Here is a 26085-nt window from a genome sequence, read left to right as displayed (position 1 = left end):
GTGGACCGCCAGGGTCACACAGCGTCCCCCGTCCCCCCTCGCTCACCCCACTCAAGTCTACGATGAAACCCTCTTTTTCTTAATTAGGATAGATTTATGCAGTCTCTCGCCCAGCGCGGCGGGTTCTTGTGGAGCGTGCTGTGGGCTCTTCCCAGGGAGTTTGCCTCGGCGTGGCACCACGAACAGCAGACAACAAGGCAGGAGAAGTTAACCCGTTTAGGCCTGACGTCGACATTTAAAAAAATGTCTTTTTAAAATGAAAACCTCATGTTTCAGTATCAGTGGTTCTCAATATTTCATGTCAAGAACCCCAGAAAATTACATGTAATATGCCGCCGACCCCCCTACTGAAAATATGTTCCTCCAGAAGAAAAGATCCGAGTTAAAAACCGAGACTGTGTTACCGGTATATTTTCACAGGCACATTTTCACGACTTTTAAAAAATAGCAGACCTACAAGCTCGTAGCGCGGCACTCGGTGCCGCGCTACGAGCTTGTTGATCTGCTATTTTTCAACAGCTAAAGCATATGCTAGAAACACCAAAAGAGGTTCCCTCCCAAAATGGGTTAACAGGAATCTAATGACAGCCAGCGGAGCTGAGAGAGAGAGAGAGAGAGAGAGAGGACGAGCACTCCTTAGCATTCTGTTCCCGACCTTGAGGAAAAAGGAAGACAGAATTAATTCTACACCAAAATGAGCACTTTAAGGATGCAGTTAGATTCACGTAGAGAGACAGACTGATATGCGGAACTTATTCGGCAATTATGCAGCCGATGTGTCCCGGTGTGTAATAACCCGTTTCAACCTGTTTCTGGCATGGCATGATCTGGGTGAACGTCTGCTGCGGATCTACAAGCTTGCGTTGTGAATGTTCTATTTTGGACAATCTTGACTCAAATAAAAAAATCACACCCGTATGAACTGAGTGGTGCAACTCCCCTATCTCTCTCTCTCTCTCCACCCCCCCCCCCCCCCCCCCTCTCCTCTCTCTCTCTCTCTCTCTCTCTCTCTCTCATTAGCAGGCAACAGTACCGCACTATCTCTCTCTCTGTTTCTGCGCCCCTACTAGTACTAATAGTCATACTCGTGCTCATTAACACATACATAGGCGGACGTCACATAGGTGAACACGGACATTGCTGTTCCTTGGAGTGGTTGCACCACTAAAACAAAAAATCCCAAAATTGAGAATTGATTTAGTACTTTTTTGACAATATATCTGTCGATCGATAGTCTGGGACTCTCCAGCTCTTTGGTGAATAGAAAAGGCATATTCAGGTCAGGATACCAATTGTATCCAATCAGGAGACTAGAACTCACAATAGGATACAGGGTAAAAAAAAAACCAGGTGAAATTGGAAGTGATGACTTGAAGAAAATAGCAGACAACTTTGGAACTGGAACACTACAAAATTGAAGATGTTTTCCGTTTAAATGGGCACTCTCTCCTGTTTTTTTCCTGAAATTGGCAACCCACCAGAAAATGTACTTTCAGTCTTATTAAAGAACTGGAGAGACAGAGAGACTCCCGTCATCACAGAACAAACACTCTACAGCAATCATTCCTATCACGATATACTGTACAGAGCTGTAGACCTTTTGTCTTAGCCAAACATATCACTACTTAACCCATTTTGGTCGGGACGGGAACCCCTTTTGGTGTTAACATTATGTTATGCTTTAGCTATTGAAAAATAGCAGATCTACAAGCTCATAGCGCGCCACCGAGTGGCGCGCTACGAGCTTGTAGGTCTGCTATTTTGAAAAATTGTGTCGTGGAAACATTGGTAGAAACAGAGGTATTTCAGAAAACTGCCATGATTTAGAAGACATTTTGAAAATTTCGACGTCAGGCCTAAATTCGTTAAATACAGCAATACTGCAGTGTAATTATGCGTGAACTCACTTTAATGTATTTAGAAGGCCAATTAAAGCAGTGGGGGGGGGGGGGGGGGGGGGGGGGGGGGGGGGGGAGAGAACAGCCAGCGACACTCGTGGTTTGGTTTAGAAATAAACAAACATTCAAATGTTAATGTGAAATCCTATTACATTTCAATTGGCAAACGTAATTTATTCCCTCTGAATTAGTCACTCCTCTGCTTTCTGCATTCCATCTGTTGGGGTTCTGGGGTTTCTAGTTCCAGAACCACAGCTGCTGTTTGTCACGTCTAAATCACTCTGCCGTTGCCTTTCTAAATGCCCGACTTATACGCCACCATACGACGGAGTTGCACACCGTGAACACATAGCAGATCTGCAATGCTCGCAGCGCGTCTCTCAGCTTGTAGATCTGCTGTAGTGTATACTGTAACTGCGTTCTGCTCAACTCGCATGCCAAATCCCTGATGTCTTTCTCTGTATATGCAGTGTACTTATACTGTTGCATTTTTGTATTTTGTGCGAGAGTGCATTGAGAAATGGCCTTGTTTCTGTACATTTTTTTTTTTGTAAACTGAGGCAAAGTACCAGGAGCGCAACTTTTTCATATTGCATCAAATAAGAACTGTTTCAAAAATAAACAAGTGATTGTGGTGGTTTGACTCATATGCATATAAAGAATCGAGAGAAAACGCCAACGTTACTGCCGTCGAATTATTAAACATTTCGCTATAAACAGACGCTATGAAATATCACTGACTGACTGTTGTGACGACACAGAGACACCTCCCTGACAATATCTCTGAGACAGTTTATCTCTTTTTGGACCACAATGCTTATGTGAGACATTTAAAATGAAATTTCTACGGTCCTGGACCAGGGGATGAGCGAGTGACATCAGGACTTCAGTAGAAATTTCACCGTCTAGTGCTGACATAATGAAGTGACGTTATTCCAGTAGTGTCTTAGCCCTGCGGTCGCTTCTCGCCTTTAAGGCGTCTTACTGGTATATATATATATATATATACTCTACAACATCTCGAAGGCAAAGACTGCACTTTTTTATTTTTAGCACTTCAATTAGTTGACAGCTTTTGATTGATGGAATCCTCAGTAAGGTAGACAGCACCGTGGTACAGTCAGACCAACTCATTCACTCTTGTTCATAGTTTTCATAGGCTCAATATTATAATAAAACCCACAGACAAAGTGGGTTTCAAAGATGATAAAACCAACACGCTCCGTCTTTGAAAGGTGTACAGTCTGATCATTTGGGCACAAATCACTGCTGTCACTTATCCCTATTCTGGATGGGAACCCCTGTTGGTTTTTTAAGCATTATGCTATGCTTTAGCTATTGAAAAATAGCAGATCTACAAGCTCATAGCGCGGCACCGAGTGCCGTGCTACGAGCTTGTAGATCTGCTATTTTTGGGAAAATCTTGAAAATGTGGTGCAAATCTTTGAATATGTATTCTTTCAGAGTTAATGTTTGCTTCTGGGGGGGGGGGTCCCTGGAACAACATATTTTCAGATGGGGGTCGGCAGCCAATTACATATATTTTTGGAGGTCCTTGACATGAAAATGTTTGAGAACGACTGACACATAGAAACATGGGTCTTTCAGAAAACCGTCGGCATTCAGAAGTCATTTTGTCGAATCGTCCTCTAAAAGGTCTAAAGTGGTTAACAGCCTGTCGTATAACTTCATGAAGCGCCAGCTGCTCGCCTCCCATTTGAAAGTGTAATGACCCTATCTTGTGGTGAATTGACCGGTGCCTTTAGGTAATTGAGCCGAGTGAATCTTTTTCTAAAGCCCCAATTTGATAATCCGTCCGAGGTGGGCCCTCTTGATGGAGTGAGTGCTCCCCTGGAGCGTGGCTAATCACCCCCTCTGCTACACGCGCACATTTAATTGATTCTAATTGAAGGGATCTGAGGTGTTTTGCTTGACACTTTGGTATCGTGTGGTGGTGGGGCCTCCAACTCCACCAGGAAGACCATTTTGTTTGTGTATGAGTTGTCATTTCTTTGACATCTGTAGTTCGACACTCTGGGCTCATAAAATGCAAATGACACAAACTTTTCTCACCGCCCCCCCGGCCCCCCCTGCCCCCCTCCCACTCTCATTCCTTTCACTATTAGGAGCTTGAAACTGAGTTCAATTCAATTCAATTCAATTTTATTATAGTGTCAAATCACAACAAGTTGTCTCAAGACACTTTACAACCAACAAAGATCCACCCAGAGCAAGCAACATTGCGACAATGGTAACGAAAAACTCCCCTTTAGGAAGAAACGTCAGGCAGAACCCGACTCTAGGGTGGGCGGCCATCTGCCTCGACCGTGTCGGGGGGGGGGGGGGGGGGGGTAGAGGGAGAGAGAGAGAGATAGACAGAGAGAAAAGACAGAGAATAGGCAGGTGGGCTCCGTGGAGGGGTCTGGTCCACATCTGGTCCAGGTCGAGCTCTGTGAGGCCGGGTCCAGGTCACACTTCTGGTGGGCTCCATGAAGAGGCCTGATCCACGGTCACACTCGGCAGTCAGTTGGGGGTTAATATTAGAGGTCCACAGAACTGCGACGGGGAGGACGAAAAGAGACTCCGGGGAGAGATTCCCCGGATGCTGGATTAGTGGCAGGCCTTACTGGAGCCTATATAGTGTATATTACAAGTACTGCTGGGAGACAAACCCACACAACAATGTACGACCATGGTATCCAGCTAGACCCGGAGACAAGTCTGGCCATAGGCTTTGTCGTAGAGAAAGGTTTTCAACCTTGTCTTGAATGTGCAGAGCGTGTCAGCCCCACGGACCGAAGCCGGGAGAAGGTTCCACAGCTGCGGTGCCTGGGACCTAAACGCCCTGCCTCCTATTGTAACTTTTGATATTTTTGGAACAGTAAGCATGTTTGCATATTGCAAACGCACTGCTGTTCTATTTGGTTTGTAGGGATCAATGAGATCCTTGAGATATTGTGGTGCCTGACCATTGAGGGCTTTGTAAGTGAGAAGAAGAACTTTGAACTCTATTCTGTATTTGACCGGGAGCCAGTGTAGGGAGGCCAGTGAAGGAGTGATATGGTCTCTTCTTCTGGTACCTGTCAACACACGCGCCGCAGCATTTTGAACTAACTGTAGGCTTTTCAGAGACTTGCCTGGGCAGCCTGATAATAGCGAATTGCAGTAGTCCAGCCTTGAGGTGACGAAGGCGTGGACAAGTTTTTCTGCGTCATTTTTGGACAGGATGTGCCTGACCTTTGCAATATTTCGCAGGTGAAAGAAAGCATTCTTTGAGATTTGTTTGATATGAGATTTGAAAGACAAGTCTTGATCAAAGGTAACCCCCAGATTCCTCACAGTGGCCTTGGAGGCCAAAGTAATGCCATCTAGAGAAAAGTTCCCATCGACCAACTTGTCTCTCAGGGGCTTAGGGCCGATCACGATAACTTCCGTTTTGTTAGAGTTGAGGAGTAGGTAATTACCTGCCATCCAACTCTTTATGTCTTTAAGACATGCTTGAAGTTTGACTAGTTGGTCCGTTTCGTTCGGTTTCATCGATAGATATAGTTGAGTGTCGTCTGCGTAACAATGAAAATCTATGGAGTGTTCCCTGATGATGTTGCCCAGAGGGAGCATATATAAAGAGAAGAGTATTGGTCCAAGCACAGAGCCTTGTGGGACTCCGTATTTGACCTTTTCACGTGTAGAGGAGCCATTATTGACCTCTACAAACTGAAAACGATCAGACAGATAGGACTCGAACCATTTCAGTGCGGCACCCCTGATGCCAACCAGATGTTCCAGTCTCTGTAGCAGAATGTGGTGGTCAATAGTGTCGAATGCAGCACTAAGGTCCAGCAACACCAGTACGGAGAGGAGGTTATTATCTGCTGCAGTCAGGAGGTCATTTGTAACTCTCAGCAGGGCCGTCTCAGTGCTATGGTTAGCTCTGAAGCCCGACTGAAAGCCTTCTAATATATTGTTGTTTTGTAGAAAGTCACACAACTGTTTGGCGACCGCTTTCTCGAGAATTTTGGAGAGAAACGGAAGGTTCGATATAGGTCTATAGCTAGCTAGAATGCCTGCATCAAGAGTAGGCTTTTTGAGTAGAGGTTTGATTACCGCTACCTTGAAAGATTGTGGCACGTAGCCTGTCACCAAAGACATATTGATCATATTGAGTAGGCATGTACCAACCGGAGGCAGGACCTCTTTGAGTAATCTAGTCGGAACTGGATCCAGGGTACATGTCGTTGATTTTGAAGAAGATATCATTGAAGTGAACTCAGAGAGCTCGATTGGAGAGAGACTATCCATATATATATTTGGGTCTGCGGCCACCTCTGAGACCACCATATTTGGTGGCAGTCCAGTGGGAGCCGAGAGTAGTTGTAGATCAATTTGATCTCTGATAGTTTCTATTTTGCCATTGAAGAACCTCATGAAATCGCTACTATTGAGAGTCGTAGGAATCCGTGGGTCCGTGGAATCACGGCTTTTTGTCAGTTTTGCCAAAGTATCAAAAAGAAACTTTGGGTTACTTTTGTTTCCCTCTATTAGGGATGAATAATAAGTGGCTCTGGCCGTGTCGAGAGCCTTTTTGTATATTTTGAGGCTATTCTGCCAGTCTATACATGATTCTTTCTGTTTGGTTGAACGCCATTTCTTTTCGAGTTTGCGAGACGTTCGCTTGAGGTTTCTAGTTTCCGAGTTGTACCATGGGGCTAGCCTTTGTTGCTTTATTACCTTCCTTTTCAGGGGAGCAACAGAGTCTAGCGTAGTTTGAAATGAGCATGTGACACTATCAACAAGTTGATCGAGTTGATGAGAACTATATGTGTGAAGGTCCTCTATTTTGTTGAAATATACAGAGTTGATGGCTGATGGAACCATTTCCTTGAATTTGCTTACAGCGCTCTCGGATATACTTCTGCCAAGGACATTTTTGTCCAGTGGTGTATAATCGATCAATGTAAAATCGAAGGTGATCAGATAATGATCAGAGAGATCACGGTTTTCTGGAAAAACTGTGAGGTGCTCTATTGCAATACCATAGACCAGAATGAGGTCAAGGGTATGGTTGTGAATGTGTGTAGGTTTGTCTACACATTGAGAGAAACCGATTGAATCAATCAATGAGATGAACGCTCTATTCAAGCTATCAGTTCCTATGTCCGCGTGAATATTGAAATCACCAATTATGATGATTTTATTAGACTCGAGAACTAGACTTGATAGAAATTCTGAAAACTCTGATAAAAATTGTGTGTAAGCGCCGGGGGGGCGGTACACTGTAATGACTATCAGCGGCTGTATTGATTTCCAGCTTGTGTGTGAAAGGTTGAGAATCAAGCTTTCAAATGATTTGTATGTAGCTCTAGCTCTAAGACTAATTGCTAGGCCTGTATTGAAGATAGCAGCCACTCCACCTCCAGTTTTCCCATTGTCTCTAGGTATATGTGCATTGGTGTGACTTGGTGGGGTGGCTGTATTTAAGCTAACATATTCTTGCTCACCTAGCCAAGTTTCAGTCAGAAAAAATATATCAAGACAATTGTCTGATATAATTTCATTGACTAATGTTCCTTTTTTGCGTAGAGATCTAATATTTAGAAATCCACATTTGATATTTGTGTCTTGTGGTACAACTGTATTGGTCTTGATTTGTGACACTGAGTTATGTTTTTATAACCTTTCCACCCATAATGACATGTGTTATATTAACTGTTAGACCCCTATGAATAACCGTTGTGCCGTGTGTGTGTGTGTGTGTGTGTGTGTGTGTGTGTGTGTGTGTGTTCCATGTCGTGTGCAGTGGATCTCCTGGGCCTGCTGAAGTGGCGGTCCAACACCAGCCTTCTGCAGCAGAACCTCCGACAGCTGATGAAGGTGGAGGGAGGAGAGGTGGTCAAGGTGAGAAACACCTCCTCTCATACCCAACAACATGAGGGCACTTTTGAATAATAAATAGCAGATCTACAAGCTCACAACGCGTCGCAGCACGACGCGTTGAGAGCTTGTAGATTTGAGAGCTTGTAGATGAGCTTTTTTCGGGGCGCAACCCAGCACTCTTTATCTACTGGAGATGTTGTGTACGATTTCGAAACAAATGTGTTATATATCCATCTCACGTGCATATTTTGGACCTTTAATCCACTACAATTAGGTCTACCGTACTCTACAGTATTTGATAACTTTAGTTTTTTTAGTTTACTGCTGACAGAGAAGTTTTCCTTATTTGTATATGTAGGATAATTTGGCCACAGCTGGATTGGATGGACATCATTGTTTTGGCTGTGTTGACGTTTCCCCCTAAATTCCACTGGATCCTAATTAATGAGAGTTTAGTGAAAATGTGCACACAGGCATCCAGGGACAGCGTAACATCTGGCCACAGGAAACGCTCCGATAATGGGCATGGTGTCCTCCTGGCTCCCCCAGCGCCACATCCTCCTTGGCAGCCTGGCTAGCCAAACGGCTCCACCGCCTGTCTGTCTGTCTGTCTGTATGTCTGTCTGCAGTGCTGCTTTTGTCCAACTAAAACCATGACAACATATGTTTGTCGACTACCTTTTTTCACTGACTGAAAACTCAGCTATGATGACTAAAACTAAGACTAAATATAATTATTGACAAATTTCGTCAACAAATAAAAACTAGACAAAAAGGTTAGGAAGGGACTAGTGGACAAGAGATCCAGTATAAGTCATTTTTACACTTGGTTGTATGTTGAAAATAGCAGATCTACAAGCTCACAACGCGTCACAGCACGACACGTTGTGAGCTTGTAGATCTGCTATTTTCAGCAAGTGTCATTTCGACGGCATTACGGCCTGCCAAAATACATTGTTGTCGAGTAAATCAACTGGAACTGTTATCGAGCATAGCACCCCATGGCGACATGTTTAAACAATCAAGACAAGAGGCGATCAATAAGTAAATGTAATCATCCATGCTGGCACAAACATGTCGGTCTAAAAGTGCTACAAAATCCACTAAGTAACTAAAGTGCAATATTTGCCTCTGAGATGTAGTGTGGTAGAAGTAAAAGTATACTCGAGTATACAGTAATGTACTGTACTTGAGTACATGTATTTGGTTGCTTTCCACCACTGTTGAGAAGACCAGCTGCTCTACAGCTGCAGTAGCAGTGTTGATTTTGACAGCAAATTTAGATTTTAGTTTTAGTCATACTCTCTTTGAATAGTTTTCATTTAGTTTTAGTCACATTTTAGTCAACTGAAATGTTTTAGTGTTCGTCTAGTTTTAGTCGACTAGTAAATATCATAAGCTTTTAGTCGACTAAATCTATCAAACATAAAATGACGTCTCTTTTCGTTCTCTTGTCCACTAGTCCCTCCCTAACATTTGAGTCTATTTGTTCCTGTTGATGAAATGTCAATACAGTATACTGTATATTTAGTCATAGTTTTAGTCATCATAGCTTAGTTTTTATTTCGTTTTTATTCAGTTTTTCCCCAGTGAAAAAAGGTAGTAGACGATCATTTTTCATTGTAGTTTTAGTCGACGAAATCAGCAGTGTTCTGGCTCTTCTCCGTTCACCACGGGCCAAGTGAACAGGGCCAGCGTGTTTCTCCCAGGAGAGGGATTATTATCGCACAATTAGCGCTGTCGGCGGAAATGCTGACAGGTAAAATGATTGCCGTCCTGCTACGGTTCGCGATTTATTGGCTACTATTCACTGTAAGCTGCATCAGATACTGAGCCCCACAGAAAGGTTTTTATACTGTACCAATACTGTACCACTCGAATGGTGGTCTGTGGTTGTGGAACAGCAGAGTAGAGACTGGAACGTCTCTACTGATAAACTAAGGACAACGCCACAATCTCGAAACAATCGGTTACAAGTTAAAGTCTGCTATTCAAATTTCAAAAAGGTACAAATGTGTCGACACCTGATGTACTGTACATGTACACTGCTTTTGTTCGGGTGCAGTACTTCATTTAGACAGTTGTTGGTTTAGACTAGTCATTGGTTAGACCAGTCATTAGTCCTACAACTACAACCTATCTATCTCAAACCCTCACCCTAAACCTAACCTCCCACGGGGCAGCACACCTAAACCTAAACCTTAACCCATGTCTAACCAATGACTAGTCTAAACTAAGTATGCACCCCCTTTTGTTCATATTTGGAAGCCTCTGTAATATGCTTGAATCAGTTGTGAGAGGCCTGCAGATTGCAGGGATGCCCATGCCAAGAGGTCATGAGGCATTGTCTAAATTCTGTTCAGTGTCTGTGAGAGTGAAAGTGGCAGTAGGTGGAGGAGGCGATGCGTCCTGTATCCGTGATCTGGATCCTGAAATAGTTGTTGTTGAGTCTCCCCAAGTTTGTGCATCTACTATTCTTTGTGTTGAAAGGTTACATGTAAATGCAAATAAAGATGTTGTGTGCGTGCGTGTCTCCAGTTCTTGCAGGACACGCTGGATGCACTCTTCAACATCATGATGGAGAACTCGGACAGTGACCAGTTTGATACGCCGGTCTTCGATGCCTTGGTAAGACCCCCCCCCCCCCCCCAAACATTGCCAATTCCTCAACTGATCACCTTGCATCGGAACATGTTGGTTGAAGATTTCATTGATTTCACATGAACATAGCAGATCTGCAAGCTCACAACACGTCACAATATGACACGTTGTGAACTTGTAGATCACACTGTGTTCTTCCTGCAAAGAGTTTTGCTGTAAGATATGGTTGTTTTCACACAGTCTGACCACATTAGGTCCGCCTACACCTAACGCCAACCTCCCCAACCCGATATCACGTCATACTGTATTTAATACAATAAATAAACGCATAATTAATTACTGTATCAAATGTAAGTGACTTATCATAACGATGCAGAGCCACTTTTCTGACAATGTCGCCGGGCCAATTCCTATATATACGATAGACCCACATGGAAATATAAATTGCATAAGCTATATGGGACATAGATTTCCTCTTTATACACATAATCTGAACCTGAATATCGCTTATATTTGCAGCATAGGCTATATTCTGCATATACTTGCCATATATTGGCATAATATGTTAATATATTTAAAATAAAACCATAGCACCACCATTACCTTTTCATGCCGCGCACCCCAATTCTCTAAGATGACCCAATGTTAGGCTCCATATGGAAATGACCTGAACGGGTGACGTCAGGACGTCAGTAGTACTCTATATGCAGACCTACAAGCAGACCTACAAGCTACACGCTATGAGCTTGTAGATCTGCTATTTTTCAATAGCTAAAGCATTATAACATAATGCTTAAAACACCAAAATGGATTCCCGCCCGGAATGGGTTAACGTGTGTTTTGACGTGATTTATTTATACCGTTTGTTTCCAACCCCCTGATTTGAAACGGCGGCTCAATCAGGCATGATGTGTTTTATAAAGACGGTTTGACATCACCCGCTGTAGGCTCGGAAAGGGAAGCAGAGACCACGTTTATACCTCTCTGCAAGCGGTCAGTCGGTTGTGTGTGTGTGTGTGTGTGTGTGTGTGTGTGTGTGTGTGTGTGTGTGTGTGTGTGTGTGTGTGTGTGTGTGTGAGTGATGGTGTTGTGAAAGTACGCAGAGCACACACACCTTTAGCTACCGTACAGGAATGTTGTTGACTGCATCATGCCACAGGCAGAACTGGCTTCCTCCCCATGAAAACACCTCCTCCCCATGAAAACACCTCCTCCCCATGAAAACACCTCCTCCCCATGAAAACACCTCCTCCCCACCACCGCTGGGACAGATATAAAACACCTCCTCCCCATGAAAACACCTCCTCCCCACCACCGCTGGGACAGATATAAAACACCTCCTCCCCATGAAAACACCTCCTCCCCAACACCACTGGGACAGATATACGGTACGCTGCCAAAGCAGTAGCTCAACCCCACAAAATGACTTTTTAACGGCTTGCCAACAAGCTGTCAAAAAACAGACGCTGCAACTTAACGGTGGACGAGGAGGAATCCCCCAAAAAAATGAATATAACTAGTCCACACGTGGGGGATGATGTGCGCACTCAAGATTGTGTGTGGACAAGGCGGGTGTTCCTATAGGACTCAATCTATGCCTTGCTCCGATAGTCACAACTCACACAGTAGTTCTCAGTCCTGGGGACTGATTTCAGTCCTGAGGATCTCATAGGGGTCATTTAATGAGATCAGTGCAGATTTGCAAAAAAACATTTTCAGTCTTGGGATTGTTTTTGGCTTTAAGCCCTTCATACGCACACGCACGTACATGCACGAGGAACTGACCAAGCATTCAACTTTTAAGCTTATTGACAAAATGTGTCACTAAGGTGACAGCCATGCTTGTGCCCATGCCATAAAAAAATCACACCCGTGTGAACTGAGTGGTGCAGCTCCCCCCGCCTCCTCTCCTCTCCTCTCTCTCTCTCTCTCTCTCTCTCTCTCATTAGCAGGCAACAGTGCAGAACTAATACTATCTCTCTCTCTCTGTTTCTGGCACAACAGCGCCCCTACTGGTACGGTAGTCATAGTCATACTGGTGCTCATGAACCAACACATACATACAGTAGGCACACACATAGGTGAACACGGACATTGCTGTTCCTTGGAGTGGTTGCACAACTCAAAAATAAAAACGGAGAGAGAGGGGGAGAAAGAGAGAGAGAGAGAGAGAGAGAGAGACCACTATCTTGTAACGTAACGGCTGCTGCCTTGGTCTGTATGCATTGACATTCCATCCTGCGAGACGAGGAAAAAGACAATTACCCCTGCTTGAATTTTAGTTCCATAACCCTTTTGGAAAGTCTTTGTACTTATATTGCCATATTATCTGGGAGGATCTGTCATGATGAACCTGCTTTCTCGAGTCTCATACAAATCGAATCAGTTCGTTCATGCCATGAATGTCAAAACATCTTTTTTTTTGGAGAGCCAGCCCAGATCGTGTGTCATTGGACGTCCTTGTCCTACAAAGCCAAAGCAGTAACTAGTTTAAAAGTTTTTCAATAGGCCAGCCAAATGGGTTTATCGTCATACGAGTGATATTAGACTAATTGCATCTGCATGTTCTTGGCGTAATTGTCTATCCATCAAAATCACAAAGGCTAATTTGACCTTTTGTGGATACGCAAATAAGTCTGTGTGTCCTGTACAGGGGGGCAGTCAGACAGATATTTTGTGAAGCCACTAAGGAAATCGGGACTTCCTGAAAGTTCATATAATGGCCTGTTGTGGCGCTGTCATTGGGCCCAAAAAAACCCATAGCCCCATAGAAGTCCATGTATTTGGGGCCCAACTTCACCTAGACTGTATTACCTTAATAAACATGGTCATGAATACTTTCTGCTTCCAGTCACTAGTTTAAAGTCTCATTTCTCATGTCATAATATTCTTTTTGGAAAATGATGGTCCCGTTTATTAAAATAATTACCATAAATTTGCGTATGTTCTGAGGGGCGTGGCTACCGTTACAGCCACCCCCCGTTCGAGTCAAAATATAAACCAACGAGGAAGAAGGGGGGGGGGGAAGTCCCGCCTCGTTGTCTGGGCCAGCCAATGGCCAGCTGGGCCCAAAGGGATCTACAAAGATGGCGACTCACAGTTCAAGGACTGACAGGCTTCATCTTACGTCCATATCAGACCCGGAGAACGCTTTGTCCATATTTTTTTACAGTCTATGGTCCTGTATCAGGGCCCTCTTCTGGAAAATCTGGAAAGCGTTACGATATTAACCTTTAGGCCGCATTAAGTGAAGGTGGGGGCCGCATGTGGCACCTGGGCCACCAGTTGCCCATGTACACTATGCTTTAGTTTAACCCATTCTGAACGGGTACCCATTTTGGTGTTATAGCATCATGTCATGCTTTAGCTATTGAAAAATAGCAGATCTACAAGCTCATAGCGCGCCACCGAGTGGCGCGCTACGAGCTTGTAGGTCTGCTATTTTTGAAAAAATCGAAGAACGACTGACATTTTTAGAATCTGATCTCAGGTCAGAATGGGTTCATCAGACCAGTGTGTGTCCAGTGGAAACCTCGTATGAATCTGATCTCAGGTCAGAATGGGTTAATTAAACTAATTTTGTGACTGTCTTTCCTTCTTTTTTTCTCATGGTCCACCAGTGGTCCCCCGGCCCACAGGCTGAGCAGCGCTGCCTGCTGTCCTAGATTATCTGCCTACAGGGGGAAACATTCGGAGAAATAGAAACTTTTGGCTTATTTGCAATTTGTGTTAGATATGTTCCCCTTTTCCCTTTGAGCATATTGAATGAGACAGGCCTCTGTTCCAGCCCTGCATGCACATGAAACGCTCGCCTTACATTTTTAATGAATTCCTCTCTTTTTTTCTCTTTGCAACAGGTGTTCATAATTGGGCTCATCGCTGACAGGAAGTTCCAGCACTTTAACCCTGTTCTGGAAACCTACATTCGGAAGCATTTCAGCGCAACGCTGGCGTACACGTGAGTAACCCGTCTAGAAAAGATTCCCCACCTCCTGCAAACCTCCAAATAAATCATATCTCGACTGGATGCCACCCACCCTGACAAGAACTTGGGAGTGTACAGTAACAGCTAGGCATTATATTTAGTTTGCCTCGCAGTGTGAGGGCGTTGTGAGCTTGTGGATCGGCTATTTTCACGATGTCTGTCTCTTTTTAAGGTACTATTTGGCCAATTTGGTATTAGAAAGGACATAAATGTCATGAAATTGTAACTTTACATACCCTGCCTGGCCTGTATAATGTACAATGTATGTTGGTTTTGTTTACGGCTGTGATGAGTGAGTAAACGATGTTGCACATTAACCCATTCTGAACGGGAACCCCTTTTGGTGTTATGTAAATAGCAGATCTACAGGCTCATAGCGCGCCACCGAGTGGCGCGCTACGAGCTTGTAGGTCTGCTATTTTTGAAAGATCGAAGAACGACTGACATTTTTTAGAATCTGATCTCAGGTCAGAATGGGTTCATCAGACCAGTGTGTGTCCAGTGGAAACCTCGTATGAATCTGATCTCGGGTCAGAATGGGTTAAGCTAGTCATCTGGGGACCCCCCTGACGGTCCCCCGTCCCCCAGGTTTGGAACCACTGGACTCTTACCGACTGAACCGACCAGCTTAGGAAAGTGCCTTCCAAACAAGATGAGCTCTGACAATGTGAATGGGTGACGTCAGAACTTTGATGTTATCTCAGTGCTTTGGTATTCAGGTTGAGTGCCTTTGAACTTGACTTTAAACCTCTTAATTAAAGTCTCTCTTGTAGCAAGAGTAACTCAAAATTAATTGGACGGCCAACTAGTGCTGCATGATTCGTGTACAAATTTAGAAATGAGATGGCATACAGTAGGTGTCTCAATCTAGATCGCCGTCTTTTTCCGATGAATCGTGCTTCACTATTTGTTTGTGCAGCTGAGGTCCCACAGCAGACCAGTAGTCCAACTTCCTCCTCAAAACTTGGCACAAATATCACTCATGGGTCTGGGCTAGTTATTGGCTAGTTCCTGGCCCCTTTTAATTGGCATTACAGTTTGTAGAATTTGCATAAATAGTCCAGTTTTTGACCCACATTATGCCTGTACTCTGCTGTTTTGACCCACATTATGCCTGTACTCTGCTATATCTCATCTGCAGCAGTGAAAATAGCAGATCTACAAGCTCACAACATGTCGCTTCGCTCCGCGTCGTAAACTTGTAGATCTGCTATTTTCGCTACTTCTTAATCATTTCATCTATTTTTTTTTCTATGGAAATGATTTGAATTATTTTATTATCGCAATTGGTCCAAACAGTGATCCAGAGGAAGCTACACAGAGCCCAATTCCCAAGAACAGGGCTGTACTCGAAAACTGATCATACTTAAATGAATGTTTGTCTCTGTGGGTTGTACTGTATTGATTTTATGCTAATCTGTATATTAGTTTATGCCCTTGAAGGGTTTTATGTAGATGCGTAACTCTGTATCTCATGCTCTGCTTCTGAGGCGGTGTGTGTGTGTGATCTCAGATTCTGTGCCATGCTTACGCAGATTAATCTGTATAATATCACAGGAGCAGAGTCACGCCACCAATATGAATTGCAATAGATTTGCAATAAATAATTAGTACATGGTTGATCCTGAGCTGAAGTGACTAATCCGTAGAGTATATATTAATAGAGACGGCACCTGATGTCTCCTCCCAGCCACTTGCATTAAGTTGCTCAAAAGCGCATTAGGCGATTCCTTCCGGGTAGGAACAGAGTGCATTCTGGGATGAATTGGGCCAAATCGTGAATGTAAGAATCTCCTCTCATGGTGGTCCACGGGCTAATAATTGTCACTTTGGGGGTCCTTGGCGTGAAGGCGTTTGAGAACCACTGCCTCCAGATTATAGAGTATAACTCTGTGTTCTGTTCCTTACAGGAAGCTGACCACGGTTCTGAAGAACTACGTGGAGAACGCAGAGAAGCTGACGGAGCAGCTGTTGAAGGCCATGAAGGCTCTGGAGTACATCTTCAAGTTCATCGTTCGCTCCAGGGTCCTCTTCAACCAGTACGTGTGGCTCTACGCACGCACGCACGCACGCTCAAGGAAACAAACGTATTATGCAAATATCTACACTCAGCACTTCGAGACAGCATCCTGGATCCTATAGTTTAATATCCGTCCTTGTCCTTATAAATATTTATACTACTAGTGGCGTCTCAGGGTCTATAGGTTTATCATTCAATCACTATTATATTGCCTTTGCCGGCGCGTTTATTGATTATGTAACGGGCCATTATTTAGTGGAATTGGGTTGAGGTTGAGGCGCTCTGTGATAAGGTAATTTCACTGGATGTCCTTATAATTAGCCGAGGGGATGTTAATCCATTCTGACCTGAGATCAGATTCTAAAAAAACATCCTGACAGTTTTCTGAAAAAGCTATGTTTCTATGTCAGTCGTTCTTCGATTTTTCAAAAATAGCAGACCTACAAGCTCGTAGCGCGCCACTCGGTGGCGTGCTATGAGCTTGTAGATCTGCTATTTTTCAATAGCTAAAGCGTAACATAATGCTAACACCAAAAGGGGTTCCCGCCCAAAATGGGTTAACCCGCTGAAACCGAGAAAGCAAAGTGTCATATTAGATTTGAGATATACAGTATCTAATGTGTCTCACAAGAAGAAAAACGCATATATACAAGCACATTTTGCACACACTTCGTGCCACGCTATGAGCATTTAGATCAGCTATTTTCTATTTTCCTTTGAGCGGTGCACACCGCTCCAATGGCCTGTGTCCCTATATCCCTATGTATGTCCATTTGGAGTAGGAACAGCTGCAATACCGCTGGGTGACCTACCATCAAGTGGCCCTGTTGAGCTTCACACTGTGCACTGATACTATTCCAATTGTACAGTATGTATGTTAACATGTTTAACTGACATATATATACAACACCAAAAGTACTCATTGTGCAGAATGAAGTCCAATCTGCGAGCTCTACGCTTGTAGATATGCTATTTTCAAACAGTGTATTTATGTCCAGTAGAGAGAGAGAGAGAGATAGATAGAGAGAGAGAGAGTAATTGTTGTTTGTGGCCACAACAACATCCCTGAGCGGAGGCATCAAACCGTAGTGGTTTCTGTAAAGCCCTCAACGGTGACGAGCTGCGGTCCATGTAATACATCTCTCCCTGTGGGAGAGATAGCAGGATCAGTGCTAACAGTACACCTGCCTCTCTCTCTCTCTCTCTCTCTCTCTCTCTCTCTCTGTCTCTCTCTCTCTCTCCCTCCGTCTCTCTCTCTCTCTCTCTCTCTCTCTCTCTCTCTCTTTCTATCCCTCCAGCACACAGGTCCATGTGGGTTCCCCAATAAAATAGCCATTTATCCACCACTGATTCTGAGATAACGCAATTAATCCATACTTGGATGACCCACCCATACATGTACATCACATAATCACATCCACTCTAGTCGACTAGTTGTTTAACTAGGCCTACCGTTTATGTAAAAAACTACAAAAAAAAACATGCATACATAATGTATACATGTTACAGTGTATCCGTATATTTATCTTACCATTCCCACAACAATATACAGAAACTTACAGTATAACAAATTATCGATAGTTTAATTAAATAATCAATTAATAGTCATTCAGAAATGTTCTGAAATATGGACATTTGTCCGAGCTTGTTGATGTAGCCATATTCACAGTTTTTGCACGGCACCTTGTGTGACAAAGTACAACATCTTGCTTAGATGGTTAATCCATTTGTTGATATATAAAACACAGTTCAACATTCATTTTATTTGATTAATTGGTGAAAATGTATTGATATAATAATCACTGCCCTATGAGGTTGTAGCAGAGTGAGCAGACACAGAAGCACATTTTCCCATTAATACCCAGTTTGTAAAGATCAATTGGCACCGCGAGAGGGATGAACAACATTTGGATTTTTAGGGCGAGTTACGGGTTGGATCCTTTTAGGATATTTACAATTTACAGTTCCTAAACAATTCCCTGTTAACGGTTCGATTCCTTAACCCATTCTGACCTGAGATCAGATTCATACGAGGTTTTCCACCGGACACACACATTTAGTACCGGAACTGCATCAAAATAAAGGCGCTGCTTGCGCCGGAGTAATCGCCAGAGTAGTGATCGCTTCCATTTTGAAAGCCATGAACCGGAAATACTTTCTTAAAAAAGTTGACTGACAAAGTGCCATCACAATCTCCGATCATCTTAATATATTTATATACGCTACAAAAAGAGTTCATATTTTGCGGGAGAGACGGATGAGGAGCAGAAACGCAGCGCCAGCATATCGATCCATTCATCACCACGGAGAGCGCCCTGGATGAGGAGATACGAGTCATTATTTCCGCCGCGCTAACATGGGAGTCAATGACAAGCTAATAGTTTCACAGAGCGTTAGCATACGGCAAGCGAAAAGCGAAATGCCAAAAAAAAAAAAAGTAATTATTCTGAATATTATTATCTCGCCCCGCGTCGTTTGGACGTCGCTAGGACGTCCACAGACGTCTAAGGCACCTCTCGGTTCCAATCCTTATGACGTTTCAGGACGTATTTTGTACAAAATGTGTTAACCCATTCTGACCTGAGATCAGATTCTAAAAATGTCAGTCGTTCTTCGATTTTTCAAAAATAGCAGACCTACAAGCTCGTAGCGCGCCACTCGGTGGCGCGCTATGAGCTTGTAGATCTGCTATTTTTCAATAGCTAAAGCATAACATGATGCCAACACCAAAATGGGTTCCCAGTCAGAATGGGTTAACAGTCCATTTGTGTAATCTCAGAGTTATGTACACATTACTTGTGTACTATTAATTAGTAATTACTCAAGTAGAAACAACAAACAAAACAAAAACTAATACAGGACTTTTCCTTGTAATAGAACAGATATTCTACATTGTTGTGTTAAAGAGACAGACAGACAGCCCTTAGATCTCCTTCTGTCTCTCCTCTTTCACTGCTGGCATTTCAAGAGAGCTCGTTTACGTATATATTATTCATATTTCTGTGTTTCTCAGTGACAGCAGGCAGGTGCTCTGGGGTCTTGTCTGGTTGTTTCAAATGCTAATCTGGCTGGCAGCGTGCAATGATGTATGGCGTTTTGATCCGCTGTCGCATTCCTGCATCGAACAACGCACCAGGGCCCACGTTCCCCTCGCAGGCGCATTTTAATGAATTGGGGGGGAGGGAGAGAGAGAGTTATTTATGTGGTGGGGGGTGGGGTCAACGGTTACATAAAAAGGACCGGTTGCACAGAGCGTTGGAATTTACTTTACTTCCTTCTTTCCTTCCAGCGTGCAACACACTAAAACAAAGTAGTTCCGGGTCGGCAGTCTAGCGTTGGCTCTCGCGTCCACCAGGTGGCAGTCAACTAGTCAAAAACGAATATTACTTCACATATTACTCCCTGACAAAAGTAACTTGTTACTTATTACTTTACTTTATTTCATTTTTATTTTATTTTGTCTCCATTTGCATCTTTTGTCCCCAATGAAAAAGAGGAGTTAACAGGCAATTATGGGCACTAGATTTGCCCGTAAACCTCAAGTTTAGCAGCATATACAGTTAATATACGGTAATATACAGGTGTGATGGTACAATTCTGGAGTTTACCGGAGTTTGTTGGAACGGTTAACGGGAGTTTCCTGTAATATTACACATCCGTTTTCCATGCTTTTTTGCGCAGTGCAAAATGGTCACTCTACCCAGTTTGTTCCGGACAGTTTAAAGCCTGGCCCTTCTACATCCGATGAATGAGCTTTGTGTGTGTGTATGTGAGACGTACTGTAAAAAGTAAATAAAAAAAGACTGTACGAGAACAGACGTACTGTAACCATGCTGCTCTCTCCTCCTCCAGACTGTACGAGAACAAGGGGGAGGATGAATTCATGGAGTCTCTGAGGGACCTCTTCACGTCCTTCAATGACATGATGAACAGCAGCGCAGAGAACACTGGCATGGTGAAGGTAGGCTGTGTGTCTCACGCACACACACACATGCACACACACGCACACTAGGGCTGACCTCGATTAGTCGAATAGTCGACTAATCGATCGGAACGGGTCTCAGTCGACTGACCACCTCTTAGTCGATGTTCATCAAAAAAAAAAAAAAAAAAAAAAAGGGTTTTTTTTTTTTTTTTTTTTTTTTTTTGCCCCAAAATATTGTATATAAAAATACAATATTTACAAAAATATACAAAAATATTGTATTATTCCACTAGGTCTGTGGGGGACATAAACACATTTGAACATTCTGACTGTTCAAATCTCCAATGTGCATGTGGAGTGTGTCTGCCTGTGTGGCAATGTGCCACTGCCTGTGACTTGAATCGCACAGTGCTGGCCTGATAGACTCCAGAATCTCAATCTCACCTGCTGTGCTCAATCTGGCTAATGACAAGCCTCTCAGTCGATGTTAAAAAAATAAAATAAAAAAAGTATTTGTTATTGATGTTGTGATGGTTAATTATGATGATAATTAGTTGAGCTGTGAATAATATCAGGCCAGCGCACTGTGCGATTCAAGTCACAGGCAGTGGCACATTGCCACACAGGCAGACACACTCCACATGCACATTGGAGATTTGAACAGTCAGAATGTTCAAATGTGTTTATGTCCCCCACAGACCTAGTGGAATAATACAATATTTTTGTATATTTTTGTAAATATTGTATTTTTATATACAATATTTTGGGGCAAAAAAAAAAAAAAAAAAAAAAAACTTTTTTTCTTTTTTTTTTTTTGGGGTGGGGGTGCTCAGTCGACTATTAGTCGACTAACAGCAAATTTATTCATCTATCAGTCGACTATACAAATCCTTAGTCGGGGACAGCCCTAACGCACACACACACGCACACACACACACACACACACACACACATGCACACACACCACAACACAACACAGAGTACACTGGCATGGTGTAGGTGGGCTGTCTGTCTCACGCACACACACACATGCGCGCACACACACGCACACACACCACAACACAACACAGAGTACACTGGCATGGTGTAGGTGGGCTGTCTGTCTCACACACACACCACGATGCTACTGCCTGGACAGTGGTGGAAACAAGTACTTGAATGTTTTACTTCAGTAAAAAAAGTATCAACGCTGCAATGTATAGAAATACTCCGTTACAAGTAAATGTCCGGAACTCAAAAATGCACTTGAGTGAAAGTACCGAAGTATTGCCAGCAAAAGTAAAAGCTCTCTTTGTCCACTGTCTTTCAAGTGTTTTCAAATGTATTACACATCTTTTGAAAATAGCAGATCTGCAAGCTTGAGCTTGCAGATCTGCTCATTTCAAATGCACAAGTATAATACAGGGGCGAAGTGGCTAATGCCCGTTATATGTAATAATAATAATTATCTGCAAACTAGTAACTGACGTTTTCACCTAATTGTAGTGGAGTAAAAGTACAGTGCTTAAATGTAATTAGTTACTTTCCAGCATTTTATATCATAATATAGAAATATTTCACACTTATATTAGCAGAAAATCGCTTACTGCACCTTTTAAGCCTATGTACTAGTCAGAAAGGTTCTTCAGTTTCTCACCTGCCTGTCTCTACTGTATGTAATCAAACAGTTCTCTGTGTTTTTCACTTGCCTGTCTCTACTGTATGTAATCAAACAGTTCTCTGTGTTTTTCACTTGCCTGTCTCTACTGTATGTAATCAAACAGTTCTCTGTGTTTTTCACTTGCCTGTCTACTGTATATCTGTGTGTTTTCTCTCTCCTCTGTGCGTTTCACTCTGACCTTGACTGTCCTCTGATCCCGGTCTTCTCCTCCTCCAACCTTCCTTCTCTTCTCTAGCTCCTCCTCAAGGTATTTGTGTGACCTTCACTTCACCTTGCTCTCCGCTTTGGCCTTTCATAAGCCTTCTGTTGTCCTCTCCCATCCCCCACCACGACACACCCCCTGTTGTGTTGCCATCTGAAACTAACATGCTCTCACACATTGAGCTCGGGGCCATGTACGACTTTTCCCTCAATATTTGCCAGGGACAGGGATGTCGATCGCGTTTTTTTTTTGTGCTCCCGATCCGATTCCGTTCATTTGATTTTGAGTATCTGCCGATCCGATATTTATATTTTTGGAGCAAGGAACAGCGATGTCCCTATGTCCACGTACATGTCCCTATGTTTAGAGTACCAGTAGGGGCAAAAGTGGCGCTGTTGTGCTAGTAAAAGAGAGAGCTATGTGTGTGGGTGTCTGGGTATGAGCAATAAAACAGCATGGTTGTGTGAGCAACCTAATGCACACACAAACATTAACTATTAACTGTATGCTTTCGGGGGTGCCAGTACAGTACTGTACAGTTCCTGGGGGTCTGGAACATCTTTGCAGGGTTCTCTCTCCTTTTAGGATGGAATTTGTAACCCACATGTACATTTATTTATGTTTACCAAAGAAATTGTACGATGGGCAGACTCCCAGTAGGCCTACTGAACAAAGACTGCATGTTTAAAGGGATGTTTCACTTTCAAACATGTTTGGGGGATTTTAACTTGGGGGATTTTAATCTACTCAGACTTTTGTGAGGACCCCATTTTTTAAGTTTATTTGTTTAACATAATGTGTCACTATAGCATATAGATCAAGCTTGTACATTTTTATTATATACTAAGAAGAACAGCATTTTGAATATCCATTGTAACTAAATACATAGGCAGTTTGTTTGTTGAGTAACACAACAATTAATGATATTCTATATTTTTTGTGAAGCACGGACAAACGATTGATTCAACATTTTATTCAGTTTGTAGAATGGTTACAGTTCAACTAAAGTACAGGTCAATACAAAGAACCTGATACGAGGACAAATAAACAACAAAATTGTTTACACCAGGGTCCTCCGATTTTCAATTCATCCGAACATTTAAAGAGACATACAACTAAAATCGTCTAAATGTAAACTACAGCAAATCTGGGGAATCTGTAATCACATGGCAGAAGACAGTAGCCAACATTCGGTCTAACTGGCTACACCTATACTGTTCTTTCCTATTCATTTATCTGGAAACTATTGACTCAGTGAATGAGGAGTAGTACTAAAAATAACAGTCCTTTCAAATAGTATGATACTTGCAATTCACCTATACATGGAAACATTTGTTTAATCGCCATCCAATTAATCTAGTATCAGCATGCGTATATACATGTAATGTGTTTAAACAGTTTAGCCTTAAACAATTGTTAAAAATACCATATGGATCAACATGTTACACTTCAGTGGCTCAAATTAGTCAAATTCGAACACAAGAGTCAACAGTTTAAATCCATTGTGTACAACCTTGTGATAATCTAAAAGGCTTTTCCACAAACATCACAATTTTTTGGCTTTCTCTCCAGTGTGAACTCTCTGGTGGGTGTTAAGGTTGTCTATTCTAGAGAAATGTTGTCCACAGTGATCACATCCATAGGGTTTCTCTCCAGTGTGAATCCTTTGGTGTGTTTTAAGGTTGGATATTTTAGAGAAGTGTTGTCCACACTGATCACATCCATAGGGTTTCTCTCCTGTATGCATTATCTGGTGGGTTTGAAGGCTGGACATTTGAGAGAAGTGTTGCCCACACTGATCACATCCATAGGGTTTCTCTCCAGTGTGAACTCTCTGGTGGGTTTTAAGGCTGGACATTTGAGAGAAGTGTTGTCCACACTGATCACATCCATAGGGTTTCTCTCCAGTATGAATTCTTTGGTGTCTTTTAAGGTTGTGCATTTGAGAGAAGTGTTGTCCACACTGGTCACATCCATAGGGTTTCTCTCCAGTATGAATTCTTTGGTGTGTTTTAAAGCTAGCCTTTTCAGAGAAGTGTTGTCCACACTGGTCACATCCATAGGGTTTCTCTCCAGTATGAATTCTCTGGTGTCTTTTAAGTTGTGGCATTCTAGAGAAGTGTTGTCCACACTGATCACATCCATAGGGTTTCTCTCCAGTGTGAATTCTCTGGTGTGTTTTAAGGCTGGACATGTAAGGGAAATGTTGTCCACACAGAACACATCCATATGGTTTCTCCCCAGTATGAATTATCTGGTGTATTTTAAGTTTGGACATTGTATAAAAGCGTGTACCACACTGATCACATCCAAACGGTTTCTCTCCAGTGTGAATTTTCTGGTGTTTTCTAAGGCTGGACATTGTAGAGAAGTGTTGTCCACAATGATCACATCCATAGGGTTTCTCTCCAGTATGAATTATCTGGTGTTTTTTAAGGTTGGATATTTGAGAGAAGTGTTGTCCACACTGATCACATCCATATGGTTTCTCTCCAGTATGAATTCTCTGGTGTCTGGTAAGTTTGGACATTGTAGGGAAGCGTTTACCACACTGATCACAGCAGTGGTGTTTTTGCTTAGCCAAGCTTCTTTGAGCATTCACCTCTGGTAGAACAGGAAAACCAGACTGATGATGCAACACTGCATTTGAAACAAAGACAAAGGAAATGTGTTTTAGACTAGAGGACACTATTACTGGAATGAATATAGTGAAAACGAATTAACACAATACATGATACCTTCTTTTTAGACAATTCTAATAATAAAACAAAACAAATAAACATGACTAGATTAAAAAAAGCATCCTTATTCCATATAAACACAGTAAGTAACTTACGGAGGTGTTGGTGATCATTGGGTCCTCTCTGTTGAGCAGAATTGTTTGTGCTGTGGTCAAGAGAGTTCATCTTCAGCTGACGTCTGGAGTCCACAGTCAGATGTGATCAGAAAGGATTAATATCCTGGAGGAGTTGTGGAGAACTGACAACTACACACTCTTCTTATACTAGAGAGTCTGAGGTGGAACCACTAACTGATTGGCCAAAGAACAATAGAAGAATCAGCCACCAATCACCAATGCTGCATGTGCTCCACCCCTCACTGACTCCTCCCCCAGGTCATGCTCAATGCATCATTCTAGAAACAAACTGGCATTACTGTGCTATTGCTTTGTAAACTTCATATTTAATTAATCTAAACTATATCTAAAATATAATACATGTGTAACCAGGTAGACTTGTTACTATGGCAGCATCAGCCAGGTGCTCCTTGATTCAACAACTGCTCATACTGTGATTTACATCCCAGCATCCCAGAGGACAGTCTTCATAAATAATACACAAGCCTTCATATCTTGTCTTTTACCAGTATACTACCACATCCCCTGTACTTTTATTATTTTTATTAGGGTGCAATGTAAGTTGTAAATTGTTTCCACTTTAATATAAAAGACAGTGGTCTGGTTGCAATACAAATTAGTATATTGTCAAATCCTCTTAGTCTCATAGCCCATTGTGTAATTTGTAGGCCTGTCTATGTGTCCATAGAGTATTATTAATTCATGATCAGGATAATAATATCCTATTTTCACGATTACATTGTTTATTAACAACAGAGACACAATAACAGCAACAACTGTATTTGTGGAAACCTGGACAACTTTAAGTATTTAAGTCATTGTTCAGGTTGTGTTGCTCTGAGAGAATGAGGAGCAGGTGTGTGGATTTTTTTCAAATGCTAAATAAACCCACATTCTTACCCCATGTATTCAAATGAAGAGATCAAAGGTGTTAATGGTCACTGGTTGTCTGACATTGGACAGATCACCTGCTAATGATCACATTATGGATGAACTGAGACCATTTTACACCTCTTTGACTCTGAGGAGTTTCAGCAGAACTACAGAAATAGGTCTATCACAC

General features: G+C 42.6%; 1 protein-coding gene across 1 annotated transcript in view; it reads left to right on the top strand.

Annotated features, from left to right (window-relative positions):
- Positions 1 to 26085, top strand: part of dock1 (dedicator of cytokinesis 1) — a 458484-nt gene that overhangs the window by 94550 nt on the left and 337849 nt on the right. Inside the window, 5 exon segments of the mRNA XM_080789704.1 lie at positions 7696 to 7793; positions 10311 to 10400; positions 14231 to 14331; positions 16269 to 16397; positions 20231 to 20339. Of these exon segments, the coding sequence (XP_080645830.1) occupies positions 7696 to 7793; positions 10311 to 10400; positions 14231 to 14331; positions 16269 to 16397; positions 20231 to 20339 (527 nt within the window).

The sequence above is a fragment of the Protomyctophum bolini genome, assembly GCF_963924005.1.
Source record: "Protomyctophum bolini genome assembly, chromosome: 18".
Classification (NCBI taxonomy): Eukaryota; Metazoa; Chordata; class Actinopteri; order Myctophiformes; family Myctophidae; genus Protomyctophum; species Protomyctophum bolini.
The sequence above is the reverse complement of the archived record's forward strand: the minus strand, read 5'-3'. Positions and strand labels throughout refer to the sequence as shown.